This window comes from Xiphophorus maculatus, chromosome 19 (assembly GCF_002775205.1).
Source record: "Xiphophorus maculatus strain JP 163 A chromosome 19, X_maculatus-5.0-male, whole genome shotgun sequence".
Classification (NCBI taxonomy): domain Eukaryota; kingdom Metazoa; phylum Chordata; class Actinopteri; order Cyprinodontiformes; family Poeciliidae; genus Xiphophorus; species Xiphophorus maculatus.
Window position 1 is genome coordinate 22,748,520 of NC_036461.1, and position 27,561 is coordinate 22,776,080.

Here is a 27,561-nt window from a genome sequence, read left to right on the forward strand (position 1 = left end):
CTGTGTCCATGCTAGGGGGACAGCCGTGGTGGATAGGAATAAAAGAGGAGTAAATTTCTGCCAAAAAACTTTCTGTGATTTCTGAGTTTGAAAGTTGAAAATTTGTAAGAAAGAAATCTAATTTTTTATTTATTTTATTTTTTTTGGTGGAAACTTGCTAACTTTTTTTCTTTCTGTAATAGCCCTGATACGTCAATGGGAGCTCTTCAGTCTTTTGATTATGATTTTTATCATTTTTATTAGTATAATTAAATCTTAGTTCATGTCGCTGACTGGTTGGCTGCTGAGAAACTCTCTGAAGGAGCTTCAGATGGAATAATTGGACTCCAGCTGTAGGAACAGGAAACTATGAAAACTGAGGATCAGGGCAGATAAATATTCAATAAAACAATACACAGCAGTGTTTTGGTAGCAGTTGTTTTTGATGTAACGTACAGTGTTTTGCAAATGTATTCACACCTCTTGACATTTCTCAAATCACAGTCATCAATGTATTTTATTGAGATTTCATACTATAGAACTTTTTTTTGTGAGCATCAATTTTCAAGTCGTCCTACATGTTTTCAAAAGGAGCTAGGTCTGGACTTGAACTGGACCGCTTTATAGCAAAGAAATGCTTTGATCCAAACCTTTCCGTTGTATCTCTGGCTGTATGTTTGAGTTCATGCTGCTCCTCCATAAAATTCTCATTTTGGCCTCTTGGCTGAATAACTGGCTCTGTTTTGGTGGATGAACCAGCAGCTGATGCTCTGTGTTCAGATGGATTCACTGCAGTGACATACAGACAAAGCTTAGGATTCCTTTAAACTCCAGAACTTTCTCCCTGACCGGTCTGCTTTGTGATTCCACTTATTCTGTAACTGAAGCTATTAGTTGTATTAATCATGATGAATCAATTATTGAGATAACCGTCAACTAATTCAGTAATTGATCAATTGTTATGCAGACAGCCAAAACTGTACAAAAATATTGAAATCTTTTTCTGTAAATATCTTTTACCCAGAATTCCCCATAGTTTTAGCTTCACCAGATTCAAATTTCTTATTTAAAATTAATTGAACTATTTCTTTTTCTTTTTTTGTACAAAAAGGACTTATTCACTAAATGAAAACGTTGAAGAATATGCCAATTTAATTATACAATTAATCGATTAATCGTCAGAATAATTGGTATTTTGACAATAACACAGAGTAGATGTGAAGAATGCAGCTAAATCTTCTTAATTATCAGAATAATTATCTGCATTAATAATTTACTAACACCAGGGGAGTTCTGAAGGGTTTGTTGTAGCTATATATTTTTTAGAGGCCTTATGCGGTAAGATGTATTTTTCTTCCACTGACACAGTTATGCTCTACTCTTAGTCACATGAAATCCAAATAAAATCTACTGAAGTTTTCTTTTTACTATGAGAATGTGACGAGCCTAAAAGGGGTTGTTAATATTTTGCACACTGCCACACACTCCAACTAGTTTCTGCTCCTTTTTTCCTTCAGTCTCTAAGACAGAAACTCATTTCTGAAAGCAAAGCCTAACATTAGCTTAACTTTTAGCTTCCTCATTGGTGTGTTGGGACCCCGTGTGCATTAAAAACCCAGCCGACATGTGTGTGTGAAGCAGCAGCAGCCAGGTCAGCGACATCCAACGACGACTGACCTAAAAACCAAGAGTCGTAATCATTTCATGATGAATCAGAGAAGGAGAAACGAGGATTCCGACCACCGCCATTTTTTTGTTCATGCACTCAGCCCCCTCATGCCCCTCCCCACTCCCTTCCCTTATTCCTGCCACTTTCTCTTTCACCATTCTCACTGTTTCTTTGTCTGCCTCTGTTGTAGAAACATGTCATTCAGGTTTACCAAAAGGTAGGACTCCTGCTCTGTTCTCCGCTCTGTACCAACTATAACCAGATGGGCCTCACTGAGAAGCTGCGACTTGGTTTCTGAGCCGAGTGGGGCTGCTGGCACCGAACTAACACCCTGCTCTGTTTGGGGGCATCTACACACACAGCTTCCAAGCAGACAAATGTTGCTAAGTCTTCCAAACGGATGGTGTTAAAAGTTGCTTTAGCGCTGATGTAATGAAGTAAAACCTCTGTCCTCCATTTTGCTCAGAGAGAAGCCGTGTGTGTAAATGCTCTCCGTGTGGCTGCGGTTGGTCTGTTTGGCTGAAAGCTGATTGGTTGAGCCGACCAATCAGCCGATAAACCAACAGCAACTACGAAGCAGCTTGTCACTAATCAGTCGTCAGCACATGCATGGGGTTGCTTCTTCCAGCCGCCATTGATTGTGGGTCATTTTCGCCCCACAGCCGCCGTCCTGCGTAACACAGCCGCCATTCGACGGTGCCTTAGACATTATTCTCCTGCATTATTATTATTCTAGGTGCGCAGATGTACGCTAGTCCTGGTTTGCGTTCTTGATTTTGACTGATGAATAATAAGACCAAACGACAGACTAGTTCGCTCCTTCTTAAACACATTTTCTGATTAAACACAACCTGTTTTTTGGGGGGGGGGTTTTGTCCCTTTCCTGTAAAAGCTCGTTGGGCGTTTCATTACCGTGTTCGTCTTACATTCTTCAGTCCTTTCTGCCGATAAACGCCACACTCTGTTAAATACATCGTACAGTTATCCTTGACCAGAAAGCTCGGTGCCATCAGATGACGACGTAAAGTTTAGATTGTTACTAACAAAGTTGCCACAAATCCTTGAGTCTCCAATACATTTTGACTGCAGAAATACTGTATCAGCCAAAACATCAGATTGTATTTGGTTAAAATGCTGCCATGAGGGCCGGATTTACAAGGATGTGGCCCCTGGGTTGAAGCCCATTTTGATGCCTCGTACACTTAAAATAAATCTTTCATTATTGCAAATGACAGTATATTTATACATAAGGCTGTATATCAGCATGTATGAATTGATGCGTTGTAGGTTTAATAATTCATAAATATCCCCAAATTTTAATTAATTTCTTCTGATATGGGCATTTATCATATCATTTATTGTGATAAATTTCTTAAGAACTTTGACTTATTATGATAAATTCCAATTAATGCTGTTTAAAATCTCCAAACTTGTCTGTTGTCAAGATTGTTAGTTTTACAGTTTTCTCTTTGTTCAATGAGTCATGCTGTCAGTCGTACAGTTACCTAAAAAACGTAATAGATTTCATCGTTACTTCTGTAGTTATCACAATAGTATATCGCTCACCTCTAAAGTACAATATTTTTGAAACGCATTCATAAATAAAAAAGAAGTCCCAAGTTTTTGTGGGCCCCAAACAATCGGTGCCCTGGGCTACTGCCCTTTAAGCCTCTGAGCCCAAGTTTGAAAAGTCAAAAATGTTCAACTTTTCAAACTTTCCATGTTTTTTTCTGGAAAATTTCAGAGATTAATCTCAAAATTTGAGCCGCATTACAAATAAAGACATTTAATTCAATTAAATAAGCTCATAAAATATAAGCTAAAAATTAGCGCAAGTTTCATAAGAAGTGTGCTTAAATGTAATTTCATCAATCAAAGCAAAGCAGAAATTCACACAAAATCAACAGATCCCAGTGCTTTATTGCGGTAATGCGTGATTGTGAGTTTGTCGCAAATATTCCACAAAAACACTCAAGAACATCGGATTGAAGTGATGCCAACTCCCAGCTGCAGGTGGCAGCATTTGTTTCTTCTACTGCCCTTCTGCATCAGCCTTACTTGATAAGTTCTCGTCCACGATTGAAAGTCACATTTACCCGTCATACTGAAGCGCAAATGTCACAATTATTTATATATATATATATATATATGCAAATATTTTTAAAGTAGCACCACAAAATCAGTGATTTTGATTGATTGGGACTGACTTTGTATTTAATTTTAAGAAGGGACGCAGAGAGAGCTATTGCTATTTACAGTTTAATCTGTTTTATCAATACATTCTCAGCTTTTTGGGAACATTTAGGATCTTGATATAGCCCAAAATGAAAGAGTTGACACCCCTGCTGTAGAGGCGAGTAAACCCCTCCACCCTTCTGTAAAGGTTTTAAACGTTATCTGTCGAGACTTAAAAGAACGGACAGGTTCCTTCAGTAGACATAAAAGACGAGGTGTTGACTTCACGAGACGTAACGAAAGCTTTGGGTTGATTAAAAACAGTTATGGATCTTTTCCTGGATCATTCTGTAGACTGTGGCATGTTTAGCACCAAGTGTAGCACAGCCGCTGGTGAGCTCTTGGAGTGCTGACCTGAGGTCGACAGCGGCCTCCGGTGGCTGCTCTGGGAACCTCCATCTCCATGACGATGCAGGGCTTCCTGTCGCTCTGTTCCAGTCTCACTCTAACACCTTTCACTTTTTTCTGTTCTCATGTCTGCGGAGGTGAAAAAATGTAGTAAAAGGTGTGTTGCTGTTCATCCCCCCTCCGTAGTTTTTGACCTGTCTGATAACCTTTTACTAAATTTTGTCAGCTCTGAGTCTCCATACTTCTCTTCACATCTTGGGACTTGATCAGTGAGTTTTCATCTTTTTTTTTGTTTTTTTTTTCTTTTTTTTCCCTCCTCAGGACATTTTAGGCCGAGTCACCTCCTCTCCTCTCCTCACAGCTTCTGTGTTTTTTGTCTTTCTTACCTTCTCGTGTCCTTAACTTTTCCCTCTTGCTGCTCTTCCTCTCTGCCCAGGGTCAGTATTGACCCGGCCAAACGGCAGATAGCCAAAACAGGGCCTGCCAACCCTTCTACCCAGGGAGGAAAGACCCTTAGTAAGTCTTCTGCCCTTTGCTTTCTTTCTCTCCTCATTTCTTTTCTCTTTTTATTTCCTCCTTCCTTTTTCATCATCCTGCCATGCTTTTTTTCCCCCCTTTTATTTTTTTTATTTTTTTGCCCCGTCCTCATACCATTCATTTGAATATTCTTCCCATTGTTTTTTTTGCCGCTTTTTCAGTTTCCTCAGATTCCGATCTCTTTCTTTCAGATTCTCGAGCAGAAGATATAGAGAGTTGTAGGAAGATGAAGATCTAGAGTAAGGGTTGTTTCAATCTCCTAATTTCTCCCTGAGGAAGTCTCTAAAGGAACAGTCTGGTTTTCAGACGTTGCTCCTCCTTCTGTAGTGTTTCTTTGTTGTTGTTGTTGTTTTCGGCGCCATTTTGGCTACCCTTGGACCTGCTGTCAGTCCCGTCTGTTCTTGTCCTCTTGTCCTCTTTTAGATGTTAGAATGTGGATTCCACACGTTTTGTTTGTTTCCTCTGCGCTGCAGTGCATGATGGGAGCCTGTCCAGAACACCCGTCCTGTCAGAGGAGTTTTTAATGTTACATTATTTAGATGTTCTTTCTGTATCTAAACGCTTTTAGCAACGTGAGCGCCATCAGGAAGGTGTTTTTGATCAACTTTCAGTAGACGTCTGTCAAATTATTTCTGAGTTCATTATTCATTTAGGTTGCCAAGGTGATATCACACTGCTGTGAGAGACTGTAAAATATGATTTTTACTGTGTTAAAGGCAAAATGATTTGGACTTGACGGGGTTTTTTTTTTAGCTGTTTTAGCGTGTTGGACGTTTAGGGTTGCAGCAAAGAGGGATCTCTGCAGCTTTTTCTAGAAAATGTAAATCATTATTTCACCTCAGATTTTTAGGAGGCTGTCGAGTATTTCCAAATCCGTCATGTTTAATGACGGCCGGAGGTTAACAGCTCAAAATCGTACAACAGAGAAACGGCTAGAATTAATGGTGAACCGATAAATCAGCCCAGGTTTCCTTCGTCTGCAATCTTATCTCCCTCTGGGAAGGTCAGAAGGTCAGCCACTGTCCTCTTTTACTTTGCTGTGAGAGGTTTGATGCAGATGTAACACACCAGGTTACATCTATATGTGTGCGGTTAACAGGCAGCCCACTGTTGCAAACTGAGCAACTTTGTCAACAATTTTTCAGTTAAAAAAAAAAAAAAAAATCAAGTTGGTCCAAAGTCGAAATAGGCCGGTCAAGCTTTTTAAAGACCGGTGATCTGCCTGAAAACTGGAGTCACATCTGTCTGTGATGAGCAGCCTTCCTGTTATCTGCTGAAGTCAGCTCGCCTCTCTGCCGGTACAACCAGCCACACTAAAGCAGAACACGACCTGATCTCCTGTAACAGACTGGGAAGTTGTGTACGAATCATCAAAGACGTAACGAACACACACCAGCGTGAAGCATCTGGAATAAAAATAGTCTCCTTTTTTATTAAATGCCCTCTGACATATTCTGTGCTTGAAAATAGCTGCAGTTGAACGTGGATACCGCAGGGTGGCTCCTGTCTGTCAGTGGAGCTGAAAATCGGCAGCAGCACTGATTTCTTGGCGCGTCTTTAGTAAATATGGAGAAAAACAAAAACAGTTGGAGAAAATAGTTGAAGGGAAGAAAAAACTGTATTTCTCAGCGTCTCTTCACACAAGCAGATAAAATCATCTCGCATTAAGTCAACTAATATTTCAGTAAAGCAGGCCGGCTCATTGATGGACAGATTTGATTGGAGATGCACCGATCCCATATTAATATATGGATCGGTCCTGATGTTGAAAAAAAATTCTACATCGGAAATCGGTGATGATGTTCCCGATCCATAAGGGCGGATCTATTCAGTGTAATTCTACACTGAGCAACGTCATGCATTATTTATTTCTACATTCGATTTGAATTCCTAATTTAACTTTTTGTAACATGTGAAAGGTTTGTTTATTGTTTGTCAATTTCCTTATTTATTTTCCATCGGCTGTTCTACTGCTAGTTACACTGAGAACCAATGAAAGTTGTTTTTCCATGTTTGACCAGCTATATTGGTGAATTTCAGTGAGCTGTCCTGGTGCAAAGTTAGGAAATAAATTTGTAATTCAGTACATTTATGTCTGTTTAAAACAAAAAAGAAAAGAATAATTATTTTAGGCCAGTTCAGCTGATACTAAACCTCAGATTTCAGTATCAGTAGTGAGAAAGTGGATCAGTGCATCCCTAGATGTAACTTTGTTGTTCGATTCTTTTAAAAAAATTTTTATTTTTTAATATATATGTGTAGATGTATGTTTTGATCTTGCAGTCAGTCTGCACACAGTTATTTTTTAATTCTGCAAAGTAGACGCTTACAAGCTGCTGGTGTTTGACGTGACTCTCGCGGGGGTGTTTTTAGTTTTTGTAAGTCCAGCGTGTAATTCTCAAGTTGTTCAATCAGAAACTGAGCTTATTCTAAACGGCCCCTTTAAGACACACGAGTTGGAACCCGATGATGAAGCCCAGGACGTCTTCCTCACCTCCTGGTGGACTAGATGTTGGGTCATTAGCGTTCTGCAGTCGCACGTCGACTGGACTGTGAACTTCACGCCTCGCTGACTGCAAACTCGGCCGCTTCATCTGCTCACTGACGTTTCCTTACTTAGCGAATGAAAACCGATTGATCTCTTTCCAAATTGTCCTGATAACATTTAGTAATTGACACATGAGATCTTCAGTCTTAACCTCTTCAATCAGGCGTCGACTTGATCTTTTGAGAACTTTTTCGCAGCTTCTCCGTCTTCCTTTTCTCATCCCACCTGCTTGGTTGCTGCTGTTTTGGGTTGAAACACCGCCGCCGTGTTTTTCTGTTTTCTGTCGTTGCTCCCAGACGAACGACCCTCACCGTTTTGGTTTCTTTCATCTCTTCTTCTTCTTCTTCACTGACATTAATGGAAGCCAGCTCTTCCATCTTTCTTTGTGTTTCTAATTTATTTTTGTTGGTGGTGGTGGTGGCTCACACCGTCGCTCACGTATTCCGTCACACACTTCTTTTTTCTTTTCTCTTCCATTCACTGAAATTGATGAGAAATGATTTGTGTTGTGCACAATCCACAATCTGTTTTGTTGTTTTCTTCTCCTCTGACTCCCCGTGTGAATCTTCTCACGGCGCCTCAGAGTCTCAACCGAGTTTGAGAGAAACGGGAGACTTGAGGGCTCAAGGTGAGCTTATACCTGCTGCTCCCCAACACACACACACACACACACACACACACACACCGCTTCCCATGTAGCGTCAGGCCCGCGCTGCTTTGCCCTGAGTGTGTAGGAGTTGCAGCAGTGTGTTGTTGCAGCTTTGTTGCTGCGGTTGCATGGTTGTGTGACGTGCCGCTCTGCTAACGCTGCATGCTAGCTGAAGATTCAAAGTCTGCTTTCATTCTGCTGAAATGATAGATTTATTTCAAATAAAACTAATATACATTAGAATACTGAAGTTACAAAAAGATTTTATACTGTTATGTAAAATACATGTTTTGAAGGAATCCCTTTGATCTTATAAATTAGTAAGAAGACGTGGAGCTTCTGCTACATGAGGAAACATGGAAAGAGCTGATCAGAAATAAAAATAGATTTAAAAAAGTTTTAACTGCTTTAAAGTCAGTCAATATTTTTTTTATTGATTATTGAGGAATGTTATAAATAGTTTAGTTACTTTGAAATTCTTACTTTATCTTTTGAGATGCTGTTGTCATTTCCTATCAGAAATAAGTTTTTAATCTCCAATTATCAGGTATTAAGATGTTTATGTTTAAACATCTTATCAAGAGTTTAAGAACTTTTTTTTATTTATTTTTGTAAATTGAATCAAATCTTAATGTTGCAGTGATATTCTGGGTTTTTCAGAGATGGCTTCAGTCTGTTTTACTTTCTTTTACTTCCCCTTTCTCAGTTTGGAAGTCAGACAAAATGTAGTAAAAGTAACGAGAGAGTAAATATGGTAATAGATTATTTACAACTGTTTTTTATTATTATTAAAACAAGATTTAACTTTACCGTTAAACTGGAATAAAAAAATGTTGGTTTCACAATTAGAAAAAATTGTGCATATTTTTCAAATCAAGCAAAAAAGAACCGAATAACTTTTGGTTTGTTTATTAATTTTGCCGTAGGAAAAAAAACAGCAAAGCTCCTATTTGCTGTTTGTCCATGGACAAACTCCTTAACAGTCATCCGGCAAAAAACTGAGAAGGAGGCTCTGTGGGAGGAGAGCAAAGCGCTTACTGGCGAGTCAAAGCATCTGAATTTATTACGTCTCTATATGGCGATTAACATAAATGTACAATCCTTAAAAAAAAAATTTAAAAATTTTTTTGTATTCCATTCACCCATTTCTATCTAAGGGGAACACACTCACACCTAGGGACAATTTGGAGTGACCAATTTCTTACCTTGTTGTCATGTTTTTGGAATGTGGGAGGAAACCCGGAGGAAACCCACACATGCACAGGGAGAACATGCAAACTCCTGCAGTAGTTCTGGGAAGTGAACCCACAACCTTCCGACTGCAAGGCAACAACCTTACGGACTGAGCCACTGTGCAGCCCGCTATAGAATGGCGCTACTATTAATATATCTCTTAGCATTTTGACGTCACCGCCGTTCTAGACTGACTACGTAGGTGAAGCATCCGGGGTCTTTCGTCGCCGGGTGATCATCATCTGGGCCTTTTCACGTCACTTCCGTTGAAAACAACACCACGTGCGTTGCCCATGAACGCAGTAGCTGTCACTTCCAGCAGGATTAAAAGCAGCATTTATTTGACGTAGAAATGCAGACTGGTTGAAGCTAGTTTGAACCAAAAAAGTCAAGCTTCGGAGAAGGTAGGGGTTGAGTTTGTAGCGGCTATTTTGCTGGCCAAACGGAACCACCGGTCAAGGAAACCGGTGTCGCTTGAATTAGCTCATGTCCTCAAATCTCCAAACACGTTCAACGTTCACCTTTGAAGGGTTTGGTGAAAATAGCTCATGCTAGCAAACGCTTTGCACCTCGTTATGCTCCTGAAGTAATTTGTGAAATGCAATTAAATAACATTACATTGTAAGAAAGTGAGACTTGGAAGCTAACGTTAACTTGAGGCAGCAAACGCTGACTGCTCACGTCACTGAGCTCACTGCTCAGTGACGTGTTGGTGGTGGCTCACACCGTCGCTAACGTATTCCGTCACACACTTTATTTCTCTTTTCTTTTCTCTTCCATTCACTGAAATTGATGAGAAATGATTTGTGTTGTGCACAATCCACAATCTGTTTTGTTGTTTTCTTCTCCTCTGACTCCCCGTGTGAATTTTCTCACGGCGCCTCAGAGTCTCAACCGAGTTTGAGAGAAACGGGAGACTTGAGGGCTCAAGGTGAGCTTATACCTGCTGCCCCCCAACACACACACACACACACACACACACGCACGCACACCGCTTCCCATGTAGCGTCAGGCCCGCGCTGCTTTGCCCTGAGTGTGTAGGAGTTGCAGCAGTGTGTTGTTGCAGCTTTGTTGCTGCGGTTGCATGGTTGTGTGACGTGCCGCTCTGCTAACGCTGCATGCTAGCTGAAGATTCAAAGTCTGCTTTAATTCTGCTGAAATGTCTCCGGTTTCTGTTGAGATTCTCCAAAAATATTCCTTTACATGATCTATGAAAAACCCAGAAAGCGGTGGAGGTTTTTAGTAAAAACTATTTTAAAATGTCACATTTTGGTAATTTAAAAGAAAATTGGATATGAAAAGTAGAAATGTTTTTTTTTTTGTTTGTTTTTTTTGTTTTGCTTGTTTCTTCTCTGGTTTGTAAAGCCAGAGAAGAAGAAACGACCAGAATTTCTTTGTGTTATTTACTAAATAAATAGATTTCAATGTTAAGCCAATAATTACTGGGGTTTCAAATCAAAATGACACAAAAGACAAACAAAATAGATTTATTTCAAATAAAACTAATATACATTAGAATACTGAAGTTACAAAAAGATTTTATGCTGTTATGTAAAATACATGTTTTGAAGGAATCCCTTTGATCTTATAAATTAGTAAGAAGACGTGGAGCTTCTGCTACATGAGGAAACATGGAAAGAGCTAATCAGAAATAAAAATAGATTTAAAAAAGTTTGACTGCTTTAAAGTCAGTCAATATTTTTTTTATTGATTATTGAGGAATGTTATAAATAGTTTAGTTACTTTGAAATTCTTACATTATCTTTTGAGATGCTGTTGTCATTTCCTATCAGAAATAAGTTTTTAATCTCCAATTGTCAGGTATGAAGATGTTTATGTTTCAAACATCTTATCGACAGTTAAAGAACTTTTTTATTTATTTATGTACAGTGAATCAAATCTTAATGTTGCAGTGATATTCTGGGTTTTTCAGAGATGGCTTCAGTCTGTTTTACTTTCTTTTACTTCCCCTTTCTCAGTTTGGAAGTCAGACAAAATGTAGTAAAAGTAACGAGAGAGTAAATATGGTAATAGATTATTTACAACTGTTTTTTATTATTATTAAAACAAGATTTAACTTTACCGTTAAACTGGAATAAAAGACAAGTTGGTTTCACAAGCAAAAAATAAAAAAAGCTGTAATGACTGTTGACTACATTTTGTCTAGTTAAAGGCTCCACAGCTTTGTGCTGCAACCTAAATGTGACATAAAGATAAACTGAGCTCAGAGCGGCTCAGGTCACAGTAAGAAAAACTTCAGCTTTATTAGACTTTATGGTTTCATTCACTGCCGCCCCTAAAAGAAACAAAAAGTCACTTCTGTGAAAGATTTGTTGCAACCAATCCCAGCAGGATTTTAATTTATTCTTAGCCAATCTAAGCCAAGCTCTTCTCCGTGTCTTTCTCCCCACAGTCGCCATGTACCTGGGGATCAGAAAGGGGAAATTAAAGACGGTAAGCCCCGCTCCCTCAGATTCACTTGGAATATGAGAACCACCAGCTCCATGGAGCCCTGCGACATCATGAGGGAGATCCGCAAGGTGCTCGACGCCAACAACTGCGACTACGAACAGCAAGAGAGTTTCCTGCTCCTCTGCGTCCATGGCGACGGGCGGGCCGAGAACCTGGTCCAGTGGGAGATGGAGGTCTGCAAGCTCCCCCGTCTCTCCCTGAACGGCGTCCGCTTCAAAAGGATATCCGGGTCGTCCATCGCTTTCAAGAACATTGCTTCCAAAGTAGCCAACGACTTAAAACTATGAACAAAAGGACTTAAAAGATAAGTTAAAAAAAATCTAAATCAAATCTATATTCAGAGGTATTTAAGCTGTACAATCATCCAAGTAGCAGTTTCCAAATGTCTGCTTTTTTTTTTTTTTAAACAAAACACAGTATGTATTGAACATTATAATGTATAGATACAGGCTTTTGGCAATAATTACTGAATTATCTACTAATGTCTGTTTTGACCACCAGGGGTCGCCATTAACAAGTTGACAATGATTTGTCATGCTGTGAATGTGGAGGAAAAAAAGCATTTCTGGTCTTATTTATTTCACCTCTTATTTTTATTTTTCTCTCGGTAAAAAAAAAGAAAAAAAAGATGTAGCTTTTTGTTTTTTCTTGTGTAAATAATGTATCTTGCTTTCAAGATGACTTCACTGCTACACTTTTTAATTTTTTTTTCTTTTGTATTTTGTTAAAAGTTAGAGATAATGGGAAGTCGATGTTAACGCCCACATGGTTAAGGTTCACTCATGTCTCCATTAAAGCGTCTGTCAACCTGAACATCCCGTCTCGTCACTGGACCAGAACCAGCAGGACTAGTTACTTTTAAAGTTCAGACATTTTGGGATTAAAAAATGTCTGATTAAAATGGGATTAAATGCTCACATTTATATGAATATGTTTCCTCCTCTTTAAAACCAAACTTGAAATCAGTTTATGTATCTATTGTACAATGCTGTGGAGAAAAAAATAAGTTAATTCTTGACTGTACGGCCCAAAAGTATTCATACACCTGGCATATTTAGGTTTAGATATCGAGTTCCCCTTTACAAAAAAACAAAAAACAAAACATGGCTCCACGTCCAGATGCCTCTCCTCTGCTGCATCAGCTGCCACTTCCCTGAAACGAACCGCCAGACACATAATGAACCACATTTTACCAGCCAGCTCCACCTGCAGTGCAGCCGACACCTTCAGCAACAACTACATCATTACCACGGTCAACAAAAACTGGATTGAAATCTTTGTTTCCGAATCCCAGGTGACCAGATCAGTTCTTGTGCCTCCTATGAGGTCATTCAGTGCAAAGCAGAACGAGCTGATTTTTTAAAAATTGGTAATTAAAAAAATTCTATTGTCAGGTAATTGACAGGTAATTTGCAATTAGCAAACACTCCAACTGGTGTTTGCTAATTGCTGCTGCCGCTAGTCTGGAGGAGCTGAGTGGGTCAGTCTTAGGAGAAAGGCTGCTAAATGAGGCAGAGGCTCAGCTTGGAGACCATAGCTCCCAGGAGGAGCTCTGTGGAAAAGGGTGAGCGCTTTGCCTTGTAGGCGGAGCTAGGTCCTTCCAGCTTAATGGTTGCCACAGGAGATCAAAGAATTTCTGCAAGGCGTGCTGTGGTGGCACAGGGGAAAAGCACAACCCATGTAAGGAGGTCTCATTCCTCGCAGGCTTGAATCCTGGTCTGGTGACATTTGCCGTATGGCTTCCCACTTTCCTGTCTGACCCCTTTCAAATAAAGGCCACTAGAGCCATTAAAACTAAAAAAAAAGGGATTTATCAAATCATGTATATTGTTCAAATCAAGCAAAAAAGAACTGAACAATGTTTGCTTCTTTGTTTATTAATTTTGCCATAGAAAAAAAACAGCACACCTCCTATATTTGTCCATGGACAAACTCCTCAACAGTCACCTGGCAAAAAAGTGGGAAGGAGGCTCTGTGGGAGGAGAGCAAAGCGCTTACTGGCGAGTCAAAGCATCTGAATTTATTACGTCTCTATGTGGCGATTAACATAAATGTACAATCATAAATTTTTTATTATTTTTTCCATTCATCCATATCTAAGGGGAACACACTCACACCTAGGGAGAATTTCGAGTGACCAATTAACTCTTACCTGGCTGTCATGTTTTTGGAATGTGGGAGGAAACCCACGCATGCAAACTCCTACAGAAAGGCTGGGAAGCGAACCCACAACCTTCTGACTGCAAGGCAACAGCCTTATGGACTGAGCCACTGTGCAGCCCAATGTATTATGGCGTTCATATTAATATATCTTTGACCATTTTGACGTCACCGCTGTCCTCGACTGATGTTAGAGAAGCATCCGGGCTCTGTCGTCGCCGGGTGATCATCATCCAGGCCTTTTCACGTCACTTCCGTTGAAAACACCACGTGCGTTGCCCATGAATTTTAAACTTTAAATTGGAAAAACAGCAGGAAGGAGAGTCAGGAGTTCACCTTTCTACAGCGATTCACTGTTTTTTTACTCAGCAAACCAGCTGAATTCAAACACAAAGTTTACTATTTCAAAGCCTCTTTGCAAGGTCCTTGCAAGATGCTAAAATTGGGCAATTCTTGTCATATAATGATGTATAAATCTATAAGAATGTTTCACATGTCACATTCACATCCTTCACATAAACCCCACTCCGGTTTGACATGCTTGATGTCATGTTAGACATAACATGCAGTAAAGTTAAACGTTTTTGTACTTCACTGTGATGAACCATAAATAAAGGCAAATGATCACTCATATCACTTATTAGGATCCCACTGCACATAACCTTCCCCATTTTGTTTTTAAAAAATAAAAAAAATAATGGGACCACCTTTTTTTTTAACCATGAAAATGTCCAATTTCTTCATATTATTCCCTTTTCACGATGAATATGAGGTCATATGTCAATATCATGTAATTCTTTAAGACATAACTGCATACTAAAGTAAACCTGTAGCTATGAATCAAGACTTCTTAGACAAGTATATATGTACACAAAACAACAATTTATTTACTTCTGTTTGAAACTGTTGAGAACCAGAAGCAACTTTTAGCATCTGAGCATGACACCATACAGATTTGTCCAAAATTAGGCCCAGACAATAAACGTGTCGAAACGGGTTTAATACCATCAGTGCCAGTCCAGAGAGGGGAAACAGAACCTCAGGTAAAACCTCAGCGACTGGTCCTTCACGTTGTTTCAGGAGAGACTGTGAACCCTCTGAGTCTCCTTAATGTCTTCAAGGATGGTTAGAACACACACACACACACACACACACACGTTGGCATTGGTGGCTTGTATATGGGTCTTCTTCTATATGATAGTAACCACAGGTGAAGGTGCTGTGGGTGCTGATGCTCAGGTGGGGAGTTTTCCTTCTCCAGTGCTGAAGGTGGTGAGGTCTCTGGCTGTTCTGATGTGTTGCTACATTCATTCCTCATCTGAGCTTCACTGGACCACTGGCCTCCAACGAAATGTAAAAATTAATAAAACAAAGCTCCTATGATCTTGACTACATTTTATGTACACACACACACACACACACACACACACACACACACACACACACACACACACACACACACACACACACACACAGCAGAGTCCTATTTTTACATTAGTATGTAATTGACCACAATGACTCTGACCTGCTAAATAAAGCAGCATAATGTGACGTTTGGTGACTATCCTGTGTCAGGCTAAAAAGAAAACACTTCAGTTGATAAAACTATGATTTTCTTGGCAATGAAAAGAAAAATCACGCAGTGTTAGAAACAGTAACAGGTCAATTTATATTTTTCAGCTGGAAGAATGTCATCATAATAGCAGCTCACACATCTGCACGCGCTCCAGACATGGAGGGAGGGGGGAGAAATGGCCGTTTAATTATAACGGTTCTCAACTTTAATTTTGACTGAATAAACAGCTGCCGTCTGTTGTGCCCTCCATTAAAAAAAATAGCCGAGGTAAAGTTCAAGTAGTGAAGCATCGAACCATCAAATCCACACTAATTTGTTTTGGGAGCTTTAGGACTCAAGATAAAGATAAAGCCTTCAAACTGTAAAATCTGTACTTGGTCCAGGCTGAAAAATGTTGAATACCATTGCTGTAGCATCTAAATACTGTATTTTATTGTAAACTCCAATAGATTGTGGCATCATTTTCTCGTACGACAGGTTTTCGTCTTTGCTTTAGTTTTTTTCACATTCAGATCATATTTTTGCTCTGGAGAAGAGGCTGTAAAAGCAAGAAAGAGAATGAACTTTTAAACCATGTTAGATTAATAAACGTAATGGTTGGTGCTCTTTTTGTTTTCCACGACCTCAGTCAAATTTATCTTTCTAGTGAAAGAAGAAAAGTGCAGCAGTTACTGGATATTCTAAAGACTTTAAACTATATGACAATAAAAGAGGCATTTTAAAGCCGTAACTTTTCAAAATCTTGACTTGTACACCATATCACTTCCTTCCTGTATCTGTTTGTGATGCTGTTCAATTGCTCCCATTTCCAAGGCTAGAGTCTAATCCAACATTTGTGTTGTGGTTTTGCATGTTTACCAGGGGTTTACCATGCATGGATAGCCGAACCATCAAAGTTTATTGATCGTTTGATTTATTGGTCTATTGATTCCTGCTTGTTTGTCTTTGATTTTACAATTCTGCATCTTAGCGCAATAAAAACCCGTGAACTCTTATGTCTTTTCCAGAATGCTTGAAGGTGAGGAAATAAATCTACCTTAACAATACATACTCAGTTAAGACGGAAGAAAAGTCAAGGTTCGCAACCGCAAAACTAAACAAACATTTTCATATCCGCATGTTGGTCTTCGCCCCTGCATGACATGGCAACTGAGCCTCTTCTCTCATCCAAAAAAAGATCTTTCACTCAAAATGGCGCCTTCAGTTCTGAACCTGGGTTGGAAGTGTCACGGTCAAAAGCTGCAGCTGCAGTTAAGGTCATTATTGCGGCCAACATTTTAAGTTTTACCCTGACTCAACCGACAGGGGGCGACAAATACCATCGTTTGGGTAGAAAACCCCCCAACAATTTTCAGACACTTGGGGCGCCAAATATCTTACTTGGTATGCAGTGTGTGATCATAATGGGTTTTCTCGCTGTTGCCTGTCTCATGTTGATAACAGACGGCATGTGTTGCAGGGAACCAACACTTTGTGCGGTACTTCACTGTTTAAGTTCTGCAAGCTGCCAAAGAACAGATCAGCCTGCTGAGTCATTCAACTGCAAAGTCAAGTTCAAGTAGGTCTGAACAAATCAAGGCATGGGATGTCATTGGCTATGAAGAAAAAAAACAAACAAAAACAGAATAACTTTACAGACACTAAGATTTTAATAAAAAATAGATTTTGTTGTTGTTTGAATAATTTCCATAAAATCCTGCGTTCATTTTGTGCTTTTCCAGATTCTATTCCTGCACATGTCCCGGGTTTTTTCTTTTGGGGCCCCCGTGAAATTCCTTCTTAATTTCAACCAAATGTTGCAACTGTAAGAACATCTTAACTAACCCTCTGATTTAAAAGATCTTTTTTTAAAAAAATGCAACTTCTTAGACTGAATATTTAAAAAGGAGCGACTGAAGAATCGTGCACAACACCGGATCCAAACTGTTCTACGTTTGGATCCGAGGTTTAATCACTATGATCTTGTCCCTCATGGTGTCTTTATGTCTCGCGAAACCGTCAAGGTTTTACTTTTTTTATTATTTAAAATATGTCAAAAAAAAAAAAAAACATTTAAAAAAATCAGAAAAATGATTTATGACAATGTACCGATTTTTGCATGGATTGCATTGTGAACTCACCTATATTCAAAATCCATCACAAAGACGACGAACATTTAATGACCTTTGTATGTAAATGTCAATTCCAACTCTAAATGGATCAAAAACAAACTTATACTTTATTGTTTCTGCAAGTGTTTCCTCCTCTTTACGGAGGTTTCTGTGTGCAAACTCTAAATACTAGGGTACAAGTTTGAATTTAAGACATTGTTAAAATAAATCCAACTAAATACATTTTAAATTCAAATCTTATCTCCCACAGTGATTCTGCATGGCCGCTGTGCTGCAGTGCAGATATGTGAAAAATGCGGTGCTGCATTTTACAGATTGACAATGCAGCTGGTTATAGGCTTGTTTTATAGTCTGCCAAGTTTGATTCATGCCAGCTAAATGTATGTGGTGTGTTAGAAATAAAATAAAAAAAAAAACCAAGAGGTACTTTTCGTTTTTTTTTAAATTAATCTAACGTAAAAACGCATTTAGATTTATTTTTTGCCTTTTTAAAGTGCGTAAATTGGTCTTCTAACCCCGGGAGTGACCCGGATGACAGAAATATGCAGATGCTCGCATGTTTTACTAACGTTTCATAATGTTTTGCATCTGAATTCTCGGCCCCGTGCCCACCCAGGCCCGGCCCGGCCCATTGTGGTAGTTCGGTACCGTAAGCCGGGCCGGCAGTCTGGAAATTTCCACTTCGGTGACAGGATCAGAGCTCCATGACCGATCTAAGAAAAAAAAAAAAGAAAAGAAAAAAGATCTCGGCCTACAATTTGCATTGAAAGAAAAGACACGCCCCCACAAAAAAACGATCCCACCGATTCCGACGGCCGCCATTGGCCAGCCCGGATGCGTGTCATTCAACGTGACGTCAGAGAGCATAAATAAAACCGGACGAGCCCCCTTCGATAAACTCGAGTTGCGACACTTGAACAGCCGCCAGCACAGATAACATGCAGGTAAATGTCAACTCGCGGTTGTTTGTGTGACTAAATTAGGGCGTGTTGGATCCGCCGCTGCGTCTCTCGCGCTTCGCCTCATGAATATTCAACAGGCGTCTGTCGCCAATAAAAGCCCGGCCTCCTCCTGCGCCAACAGCGGCCACCAGCGTAACGTTTCGCCGGGCTTTCATCGGAACTCTTTTCTCTGTGACTAAAGACACTGAGGATTATTTATTTTATTTATTCACTTATTTTATTTTTTATTTATTTTTGGGGGGGGCAGAGAGGATAATAAAAGAAGAAAATGGCACTGAGGGGACCGCTTTCCCGTATTCTCCGAACTCAACTCAGACAAACGTGCCAGCAGAGCAGAGCTCAGTCTGTGGCTGTCCTGGGAGCCCCGTTCTCCAAAGGACAGGTAGAAGAGACTCACCTTTATTGTTACTATTAGTCCTCTTTCATTCATTCATTTATTTATCAATCTACTCATTCTACATCCCTCCACCCTCATCCCCTCTTCTGCTCTGCTTACAGAAAAGAGGAGGCGTGGAGCACGGCCCCAAAGCGATCAGAGATGCGGGTCTCATCGAGCGGCTGTCCAGCTTAGGTAGGTGAAAAGCGGGGAAGGACCGGAACGGCGCAGCCGGTGGCGCAGAGTTATTATGCAACGTCGGGTGTCTGAAAACACGGGAGGGTTTTAACTTCTACATCCGGTTTTCTCCGAACTTGTTACATCACCGCGACACGGGATAAATATACACACACCCGCGTGTAGAGGTGAGGCGCCGTTTTTCGTTTTGCTTTGCTCTGATTTGTTCTTCCTTTTTTTTTTTTTTTTAAACTCTTTCGCCATCGCGGACGTTTTTACACGTTGTGAGGTTTTTCCTCTATTTGAAATCCACATGTCAGTGTTAGTCACGCTTTCCCCCCCCTCACGCTTTTGCAGATGCTCGGAAGGTGACTCATTTCTGAGCTTTCTTTTTGTGTGTGTCACTGTAGCTACTGTTTTCAGTCTATATACTTCCACCACCCGTTCATCAGCACCTCAAGCTGCGGCTGCGCCCTGGTTACAGAAGCTGCAGGCCGCCGGCGGGTGGAGAAATCAAACAAACACCTCGGTCAGGAAAACAAACAAAAACAACGCAATTGTCTTGCTGTGCGTCACGATTAATAAATGAGCAATGACTCAGACATAACAGAGACGGCAAAAACGTGACAGTACGCCACACGCTGTGATGAAGTTGTAGTCATCCATGGTCCAGATAGCTGCGCGATTGTTGTATATTTCACTGCCTTGCCAAGGTACTCCCACCCATAAAAACATAACCAATAGGGATTTAGATCAACGCAAAGTGGTTCATATTTGTTGCTCTCTTGGAAGGGGAAAAAAACAACAAATTCTTTATCATTTGCTTTTAGTTAAAATTCTAAAAAAAAAATTTTTTTAAATCTAAAAAGTGTGCTGTTTGTATTCATCCTCTCCTTTCAGCCCGACTCCGCTAAATAAAACCCAACTGAGCTCATTTGCAATCAAATGAGTAAACTGAGTTTGACCTGTGGGTCATTTTTAAACACTGATGGTTGGGATGACCAGGGCCGGCCCAAGCCTTTTTGGGGCCCTGAGCAGATTTTATTTCGGGGCCCCTCCGTACCAGCATGGCAAAAACCAGATACTTCATCGTTCCAACGCTAAGCCTGTGACATACCAGCGTTTATTAGCGTCAGTTGTAATTAGCTCGCATCATGTCTTTGTTACTACGGCTGCTGGTTTTAACCTTAAAGGAATAGTAAACAAGCAAAGATGCTCTAATTAGTTAGCATTTTGAAATGGCGATCGGTGTTCAAGTGTGGCGCGTTGTTTAGCTATTTGAAAGTAGCATCTGGAGACAATGAACAAGTTAGCAACTTTAATATCTTTTGCTTTTAAAATGTGGAACAGGTGTGTGAAATGTGCCAAACGTACAATCTGCCACAACAAAAATCGAATCAGAGTTATTCTGTTTGATTTGGTCTCTTAAGTACGAAATATTTCATAAACGACAGGTATTCAGCATCTGATTCAGAACAATCTTCGTTATCATGCATTTAAAACCTAAAGATTATGTCAATCAATACGAAATACACCTGATCAGATTATTACGGGTAGTTTTACGACTGTAATCTTTAGAGAATATAAACACGGTTTATGGATGGAGGGGATTTATGACACTCTCTCTGACTCTTTGAAGTACTGAAACAAATGTGAAATATATTTCTAAAATTGTTTACGATTAAGGCAAAAAAATGGTACTGGAGTCGTAAAAAAGTCTTTAAGTTTGCTCTTTGTGACATTTTGAGTTAACATGAATTATAGCAACATTTTAATTTCCCTCTGGGAGCAATCGAGTGTATTTGAACGGAACCTGAATGGTCTGTAAACTGTTTCCCTGACGACAGCGGTCACGATGCGGCGCTTATTGGAAGCGGCACTCGCTCAACTACCTAAAGTTGGACATGGAAATTCTTTATTCAACACCGGAACTACCTCAACTGCTTTTACTAAAAGTTGATATATTTCTATGCAATGCAACCTAAAGCATAAACCCTTTGCATTGTGTAATAACAATCGTAAATATGTGCCTAAGGACCTCGGGTCCCTGGGTTCACACACCGTCGCCTGGGTTTTCTTTTCATCAAAATGCTAAAAATTCAAACGCAACAACACTTTGATCTCGTCGAGGCGTGCCAGGAGATGTTTTGTGGCTTCAAAGGGAAATACATTTGGCAGTCATCAGCATAGCAACGAAACGGGATCCCGTCTCTTCTGAATATTGAACCCAAAGGTAGTAAGTAATGCGGTTGAACAAGTTTGTGTTGGAGCCAAAACCGAGGTTTGCGTCCAGCTTCAGCCGCCTCAGCGACAGCCCTAGCTTGCTAGCAAGACGTGCTTCTTAACCCGAAACCGGTTGTTCTCAATGAAGCGTAGATCTTCGCTGGGGTTGTCATGGAACCGGTGTGGGCGCCATCTTGTTTGATTCACTTTAATGCCATTGCGCACAGACACGACAGCGAATTTGGCAAGAAAATGTCGTTGTTTGGCCAGAGTACACGGGGAAAAAAATACTGAAAAACTACAAGTGTGACTTAAAAATAAATGTAAATATGCAGAAATCTAGAAGAAGTACGCAAATAGATTTAAAGTGCTTATACATATTTCTTTCTAGTTTGGAAGGACAGGCTCTAAAGCAAAACATGATCTTAGTAAGTAGTTTATTTCCAGTTTAATTGAGTCATTTGGAGAATACTCAACAGTATTTACTGAAACTGATCTAAATAAAAACAGTCGTCACCTGTTCAGCACCTCTGACTGTACGACTATAAATAAAGAAGGGGAACGGGCCGAGTGTCTTTGATGCCAGCGGCTCTGTGAAATTACATAATAGCCTTCATAGCGGTGTTTGCTTTCAATCTAGCAAGGCGTAAAGCAACGGCTGCCAAGTAATCCGACCAGCTTTGCTCCCAGACATCGGATGAAATCAGAAGGGAAAGTTGCATGTGTTGGATATTGACTTTTACAGAGTAAATCCGACGCAGTTTCAAAGCTTGTGAGCAGAGTCGGGTTTTAAGCTAGGCCTCGTGAAAATAAAACGTACCCAATTCGCTCCTCATGTATCTAGGCAGGTATAATTTGCCTGGTAAACTTTCTAATATTTGGTCTAGAGACGTACAGTAGGTGTTATGCTGTAAAACAATGTGACTTATTTACTTGGGAAAGGTTCAATCCTACTGATGTGAACATTTCTGTTGTAAAGTGTACTTTAAAATAACGAAACAAATAATAGGTTTGCGGTGCAGTCAACAGGACGATTTGAGCGTACATGCATAAACTGCTGTCATGATTAGCATGGCTGTCTGATGATATAACTATTATGAGGAATTACGAATGAAAGTCTCTCTTTTCTGTAGGCAGTGGCCAGTACACTGTAAAAATGGGCAACGTGAATAGATTTTTCTCAACTTCTTCATCAAAAGATCTTAACTCATTGAAGTTTAAGGCAACTGGAGTGAAAATTAGCCTCCCAACGGGCAAAACGGCTGCAGCGTCAGGAATGGAGTCCAGTATCTGCAACTGAACACCAACCCAACTGCACATCGTACCATCCCTGAATCTTAAAGCCGTTTGTTCATACAATGTCTTGTGTATTTGTGCCTCAGCAATCACAGCAAGACCTTTTGAGCAATAAACAGCATGCTGTAAGAGTTCTGAGTTGGTGATTTGAACCGGATTGAGCAGAACCAGCAGATAGACCGTCCACACTCTCCTCGGTCTGTCCTGCAAGAGATGCTCGCTGTTGCATCAGGTCAAAGCTATTCCTGTCCCGCCCCACAGGGCTGGCCAGGCCGGTAGCCCTTAGATCAGCAGAGTAATCCGACACCGCTAACAGGGTTTACATTTTCAACCCTGATGGCCTTTAAACATGGCAAATTGTTCACAATCTATCATCCTCCCTGGAGTTCACGGTTTGTTTTTTTCTTCTTCAAGTTCTTAAGTCTGCAGCAACTTTGCACGGTGCGAGGCGCAGTCACTGAAACCCGAGCCCCAGTGGGAATCAGGACAAGTGGAAAGTGCCCCGTCACTAATGTTCCACTGGCAGCCGGTGACTCAACCCTCTCAAGGGCTGCAGGGTCAGGCAAATCCCTGTGAGGAGGCGTCTGAGACACTGACACCTGGTGTTCACACCGTGCAACTGTCCGGATTGCATTGAACAGTTGAGGGGTGGCAGGTTTTATGCTCTGCAGACAGTGAGCGGTTTCTGATACGGGCGGCGGTCCAGGGCGGTTTCTCTTCTAGGGCGGCGGGAGCCTCGTTGTTTGCGTTTAACCGCTTAGAACGACACATTTGGGTTTCAGCACAAAATATTTCAGTTTTTCAGACTTTAATTCTTCTGAAACTAAACCACAACAAGGGAAAGTAAAACTATACTTACTAATGGCAATGATGTTGTGATGTAACGTGGGTCGTGTGAAATAGCCATTAGCTGGTAGAGCTAATTCTGATCGCTTCTGATCAGAGTGTTTCACAGACTGTCAAGACATGGTGAAAGTTTGAACAAATATGTATATATTTTTTTAAATAAAAGTTGCGTACTGCAGCTTGATGAAGAATGACGGTACATTTCATTTTCTCAGACTACTCTGTTCATGACTTCGGCGACCTCAGCTTCCACCTCCCGGAGACAGACGAGCCCCACATGGACGTGAAGTCCCCGAGAAGCGTGGGCGGCGCCAACCAGAAGCTCTCCCGCGCAGTGAGCAGAGCCGTCGGCGCCGGGCACACTCTGGTCATGTTGGGGGGAGATCACAGGTATTAATCTCCAAAAAAAAAAGAAAAAGGAGACACAAAAACGACACTTCACGGAGCACAGAATATTCTGCGCGGAGCTCAAACCGCGAGCATTTACGACTGCTTCTCACCTTTCCCAGCCTCGCTATTGGCTCAGTGAGCGGCCACGCCCAGCAGTGCCCCGATCTGTGTGTCATCTGGGTCGACGCTCATGCCGATATAAACACGCCCATGACGTCGCCGTCAGGAAACCTCCACGGCCAGCCTGTGGCGTTCATGCTCAAAGAGCTGCAGGACAAGGTGAGAAGGGCGGCGAAAGGTCTTATAGGATCATTCATTGTAGATAGAAATAATAATAATAATAATTTTAAAAAGTGGTGGCAAATATCCGCTAAGCTTCAAAAGTTGAAGATTTTCTAGAACAAAATAATTAGAAATAGCTCGAAAATGTTGAACATTTTTGACTTTTGAATTTCCAATTTTCAAGTTTTTTCCTCAAAACTTTCTGAGATCAATCTGAACATTTCTGATCTTTTATCAGCAAATGTTCAACTTTTCAAACTCAGAAATGTCCAAGGTTCTTTTCTAGAGAACTTTGGGGATTCATCTCAAAATTTCTGAATTTTTCTCAAACAACTTTTTGACTTTTGGAACTCCTTGCTTTGTCTAGAAAATCTCAGATTCTCCAAACAAATTTTCTAGAAAATGTATCCTTCTTTTTTCCCCTCATCTACAACTACCTTAACCCGCAGTCGTAACTTCATGGCAATAAAATACCTCACAAATGTATTCATAGCCCTTGAACCTTTTGCACATGTTGTCACTTTAAAACAACAACCTTTAAGTTTGGTGTTTTATGTAATAAACCAACGCAAAGTACTGTATAGTTTTTATTTTTGTACATTTTTCACAAACTCAAATCCAAAATGTGGGAAGTGTCTGTGTTCAGGCAGTCATTGACCCACCTTTCACAAAGCTGAAAGTTTTGCCCGTACGTCTTTGCTAAGCTAAGATGAACTTTCTGGAATGTGCTTTCGTCAAAGCATTTCGTTGCAGCTCTGGCCATAACAGAGTTTCTTTCGGTATTATCGGCATTTATCTTCTTTTATCTGATCTTCAACTCTGAAGAACTTCCTCATTCCTCATCCCTCGGCAGATCCTGCCAACGACATAGCAGTGTTGGGACTTGCAGTGTAATTTTTCTACCACAAACAGCATCTTGTATGTAGGTCAAGGAACATAAGGCATCTGGTGTGGAGTCTACTTATTGAAGAGATTATGTAATGTAAGGGTACCCAAATAAAAATGCCTGAAGACAAACACACACCACAGTTTACAGATTTAAAAAAAATATATATATATATATTTCTAACCAAAATTCTGGTTTATTTATTTAATTTTTTTCTTATTTCCTTGTTTAACAGAGTTCTATTTTTGAATTTAATGACATTGTTTCCATCTACACACCCAGATGCCTGATATTCCTGGATTCTCCTGGACTAAACCGTTCCTCTCTTCACGGGATCTGGTGTACGTCGGACTGCGGGACGTCGACCCCGGAGAGCAGTGAGTACCAGAGTACCTGCTTTTACTTAAAATGTCTTTGACGTGTCACAGATTTTTCCTTCAAGCAAGCATTGCAAAAAACTTTTATTTGTACGCTTTCGTTTTGTTTCAGCCACATCCTAAAGAACCTGGGCATCCAGTACTTCACCATGAGGGATATTGACAGACTAGGCATCCAGAGGGTCATGGAAGTCGCTCTGGACCATCTTTTGGCAAGGTAGCGAATACTTACTGATCATGCTTGATGTGCTGATTGAATTCAAAGACGCCTTGAATTCACCTTTTGTCATCACCTGCAGGAAACAGCGTCCGATCCACTTGAGCTTCGACATCGATGCGTTCGACCCGTCTCTGGCTCCTGCCACAGGAACGCCGGTCAACGGCGGATTGACCTACAGAGAGGGGATCTACGTGACAGAGGAGATTCACAACACAGGTACCAGCGTCTGCAACAACAGTCCTATAAAATTATATAGATCCTTGACTTTTGGAGTCCAACATGCTCCTGTGTCGATGCGTAGGTCTGCTGTCGGCCATCGACCTGGTGGAAGTGAACCCCGTCCTGGGGGCAAACCAGGAAGCGGTGGAGGCCACGGCGTCCTTAGCGGTGGACGTCATCGCGTCGTCTCTGGGCCAGACGAGAGAGGGCGCTCACGCCTCCATCCCTGCGGAGAAAAGCGACACGGAGCAGCTCTGCCTCTGAGAGCTTTGAGAATCGAGAGCTATCTGAACTTTAAGCCATGCCTGACCATTCCATTGTTTTTACTTTCTGCTGTTGTTTAAACTCTGGTGGAAAACAAGGGAATTTCTGGATCCATAAGCGAAAGAACGAAACGAAAGGGCTTTAAATGTCTTCATGTTGGTCATGCTGAGGAAAGCCTTTAACGGGATTTGAAAGGACCTGACGGTTTGATGAAACTGCTGCTTATCTGAAAAGCAATACTAATCCACTTTTGTTTATTTGTATGAAGTGTTTTAAAAGATAAGGAGGTACCTGCCTCAAAGGCATGAAATAGTCTCACTTTCTTTAAAGTTCACAGTCAGGACTCTTGTTGTTTTTCGTGGCTCTGCCAGATAGTTTAAAACTACTGTAGTAACGTCACTTTTTACTTTTGGACCAGCTGTGGTTATTGTATGGAGTTTACATTGGTAGCAGTACATGCACTTTAAATATTTAAAAGATCCTTAAAAACAAAACAAACAAAAAAAACCTTTAGCATTCACTCAAACACTGGGGGAAAAAGTACATATCATGTATTTTCATTAGACCTTTGGTGGTTTGTTGCTTCTACTTTGAGATCAAGACGTAATGATTATTTACAAAGGGAACTTATTTCGGTCTTCCATGATGAGTGTGAATAAATGTTGGTTTGTATACATCTCCTGTTGTCTCTTTATTTTTAGTTTCATGAAGTTGTGGCTCAACTGTCTCCGCGATCAGGCAGATGTTTGACCAAACGTCTAACATTAGAGAAAAGGAGAAACTCAAACCGTACATTGGGTTGTCTGTGTGTTTCGTAATGTTTTGGTGCTGACACAAACGGATACGGTCCCCTTATTTAAGTACAGCCGTGTTATAAACGCAAGGAAAACTGGGAAAGAGTTCATTTGAAATCACTCCGTCAATGTAATTCTTAGACCTATTTGTGTAATAGAAGAACAGATGTTTGAAATGATTTTCTTTTTTGTATTAGCAATAGCAACTCCCAAAACACATTGTACAGAAGGTTCCTGTTCAATCTAAATCTAAATCTTTACCCTCCCAGTCTCCAGTTTTCGAAGTTCACAGTCAGTACTTTATTCCTGTAAGGAAGGACAGACGGACAGATTGGTTGCTGATTGGTACGACTGATGATGGACGAACGGTAGAGAAAGCTTGACCAATGGATGAACATATTGACTGATGGATGGACAAACATTTCAGGGAGAGTCTTATTATTTTTTTGTCTTTCCTTACTTATTCAAAACTAGAAAATATTTAAATTTCTAGACTGTTGCTCCCAGCAATATCTTTCTTGCCAAATAAACCCGAGTGGGGACGATATTGTTGTCCTTGACAACAGGTTAAGGGTTTGGACTTGTGGGTAAGAAACCCTTGGATTTCTAATGGGATTTTGTTATGCAACAGATTGGATCGCTCTTTGCGATGGAGAGGACTGAGTGTGTGACTGATTACATAAACGTCTGTGTGGACAACAACATCCCCACCAGGACAGCATCCATAATAAC

The 27,561-nt window shown here is 40.5% G+C and overlaps 2 protein-coding genes across 25 annotated transcripts in view; both read left to right on the top strand.

Moving 5' to 3' along the window:
• The window catches only part of LOC102228656 (MAP/microtubule affinity-regulating kinase 3-like), a 51,757-nt gene extending 39,274 nt beyond the window's left edge, over nt 1–12,483 (top strand). For 3 of the 23 annotated variants that reach the window (XM_023353003.1, XM_023353005.1, XM_023353004.1), the window contains exons 16-19: nt 1,839–1,865; nt 7,900–7,944; nt 10,085–10,129; nt 11,612–12,483. In XM_023353003.1, coding sequence (XP_023208771.1) covers nt 1,839–1,865; nt 7,900–7,944; nt 10,085–10,129; nt 11,612–11,957 — 463 coding nt within the window. In that variant the 3' untranslated portion in view covers nt 11,958–12,483. Of the gene's footprint in view, nt 1–1,838; nt 1,866–4,667; nt 7,001–7,899; nt 7,945–10,084; nt 10,130–11,611 lie in introns of those variants that run through there. The other 20 variants (XM_023353017.1, XM_023353024.1, XM_023353007.1 and 17 more) reach the window with 15 other exon arrangements.
• Nucleotides 12,484–18,378: 5,895 nt separating this feature from the next.
• On the top strand, nt 18,379–26,711 carry arg2 (arginase 2). 2 transcript variants are annotated; one of them, XM_023353223.1, is made up of 9 exons: nt 18,379–18,461; nt 18,727–18,861; nt 18,978–19,050; nt 23,613–23,787; nt 23,907–24,066; nt 25,238–25,332; nt 25,445–25,549; nt 25,632–25,768; nt 25,854–26,711. In XM_023353223.1, the coding sequence occupies exons 2-9, from the start codon at nt 18,748–18,750 to the stop codon at nt 26,033–26,035; spliced, it is 1,041 nt and encodes a 346-aa protein (XP_023208991.1). In that variant the 5' UTR covers nt 18,379–18,461; nt 18,727–18,747; the 3' UTR covers nt 26,036–26,711. The 2 variants fall into 2 exon arrangements, with proteins under 2 accessions (XP_023208991.1, XP_005811321.1); XM_005811264.2 differs by having other exon boundaries at nt 18,400–18,861.
• Nucleotides 26,712–27,561: the final 850 nt, after the last annotated feature.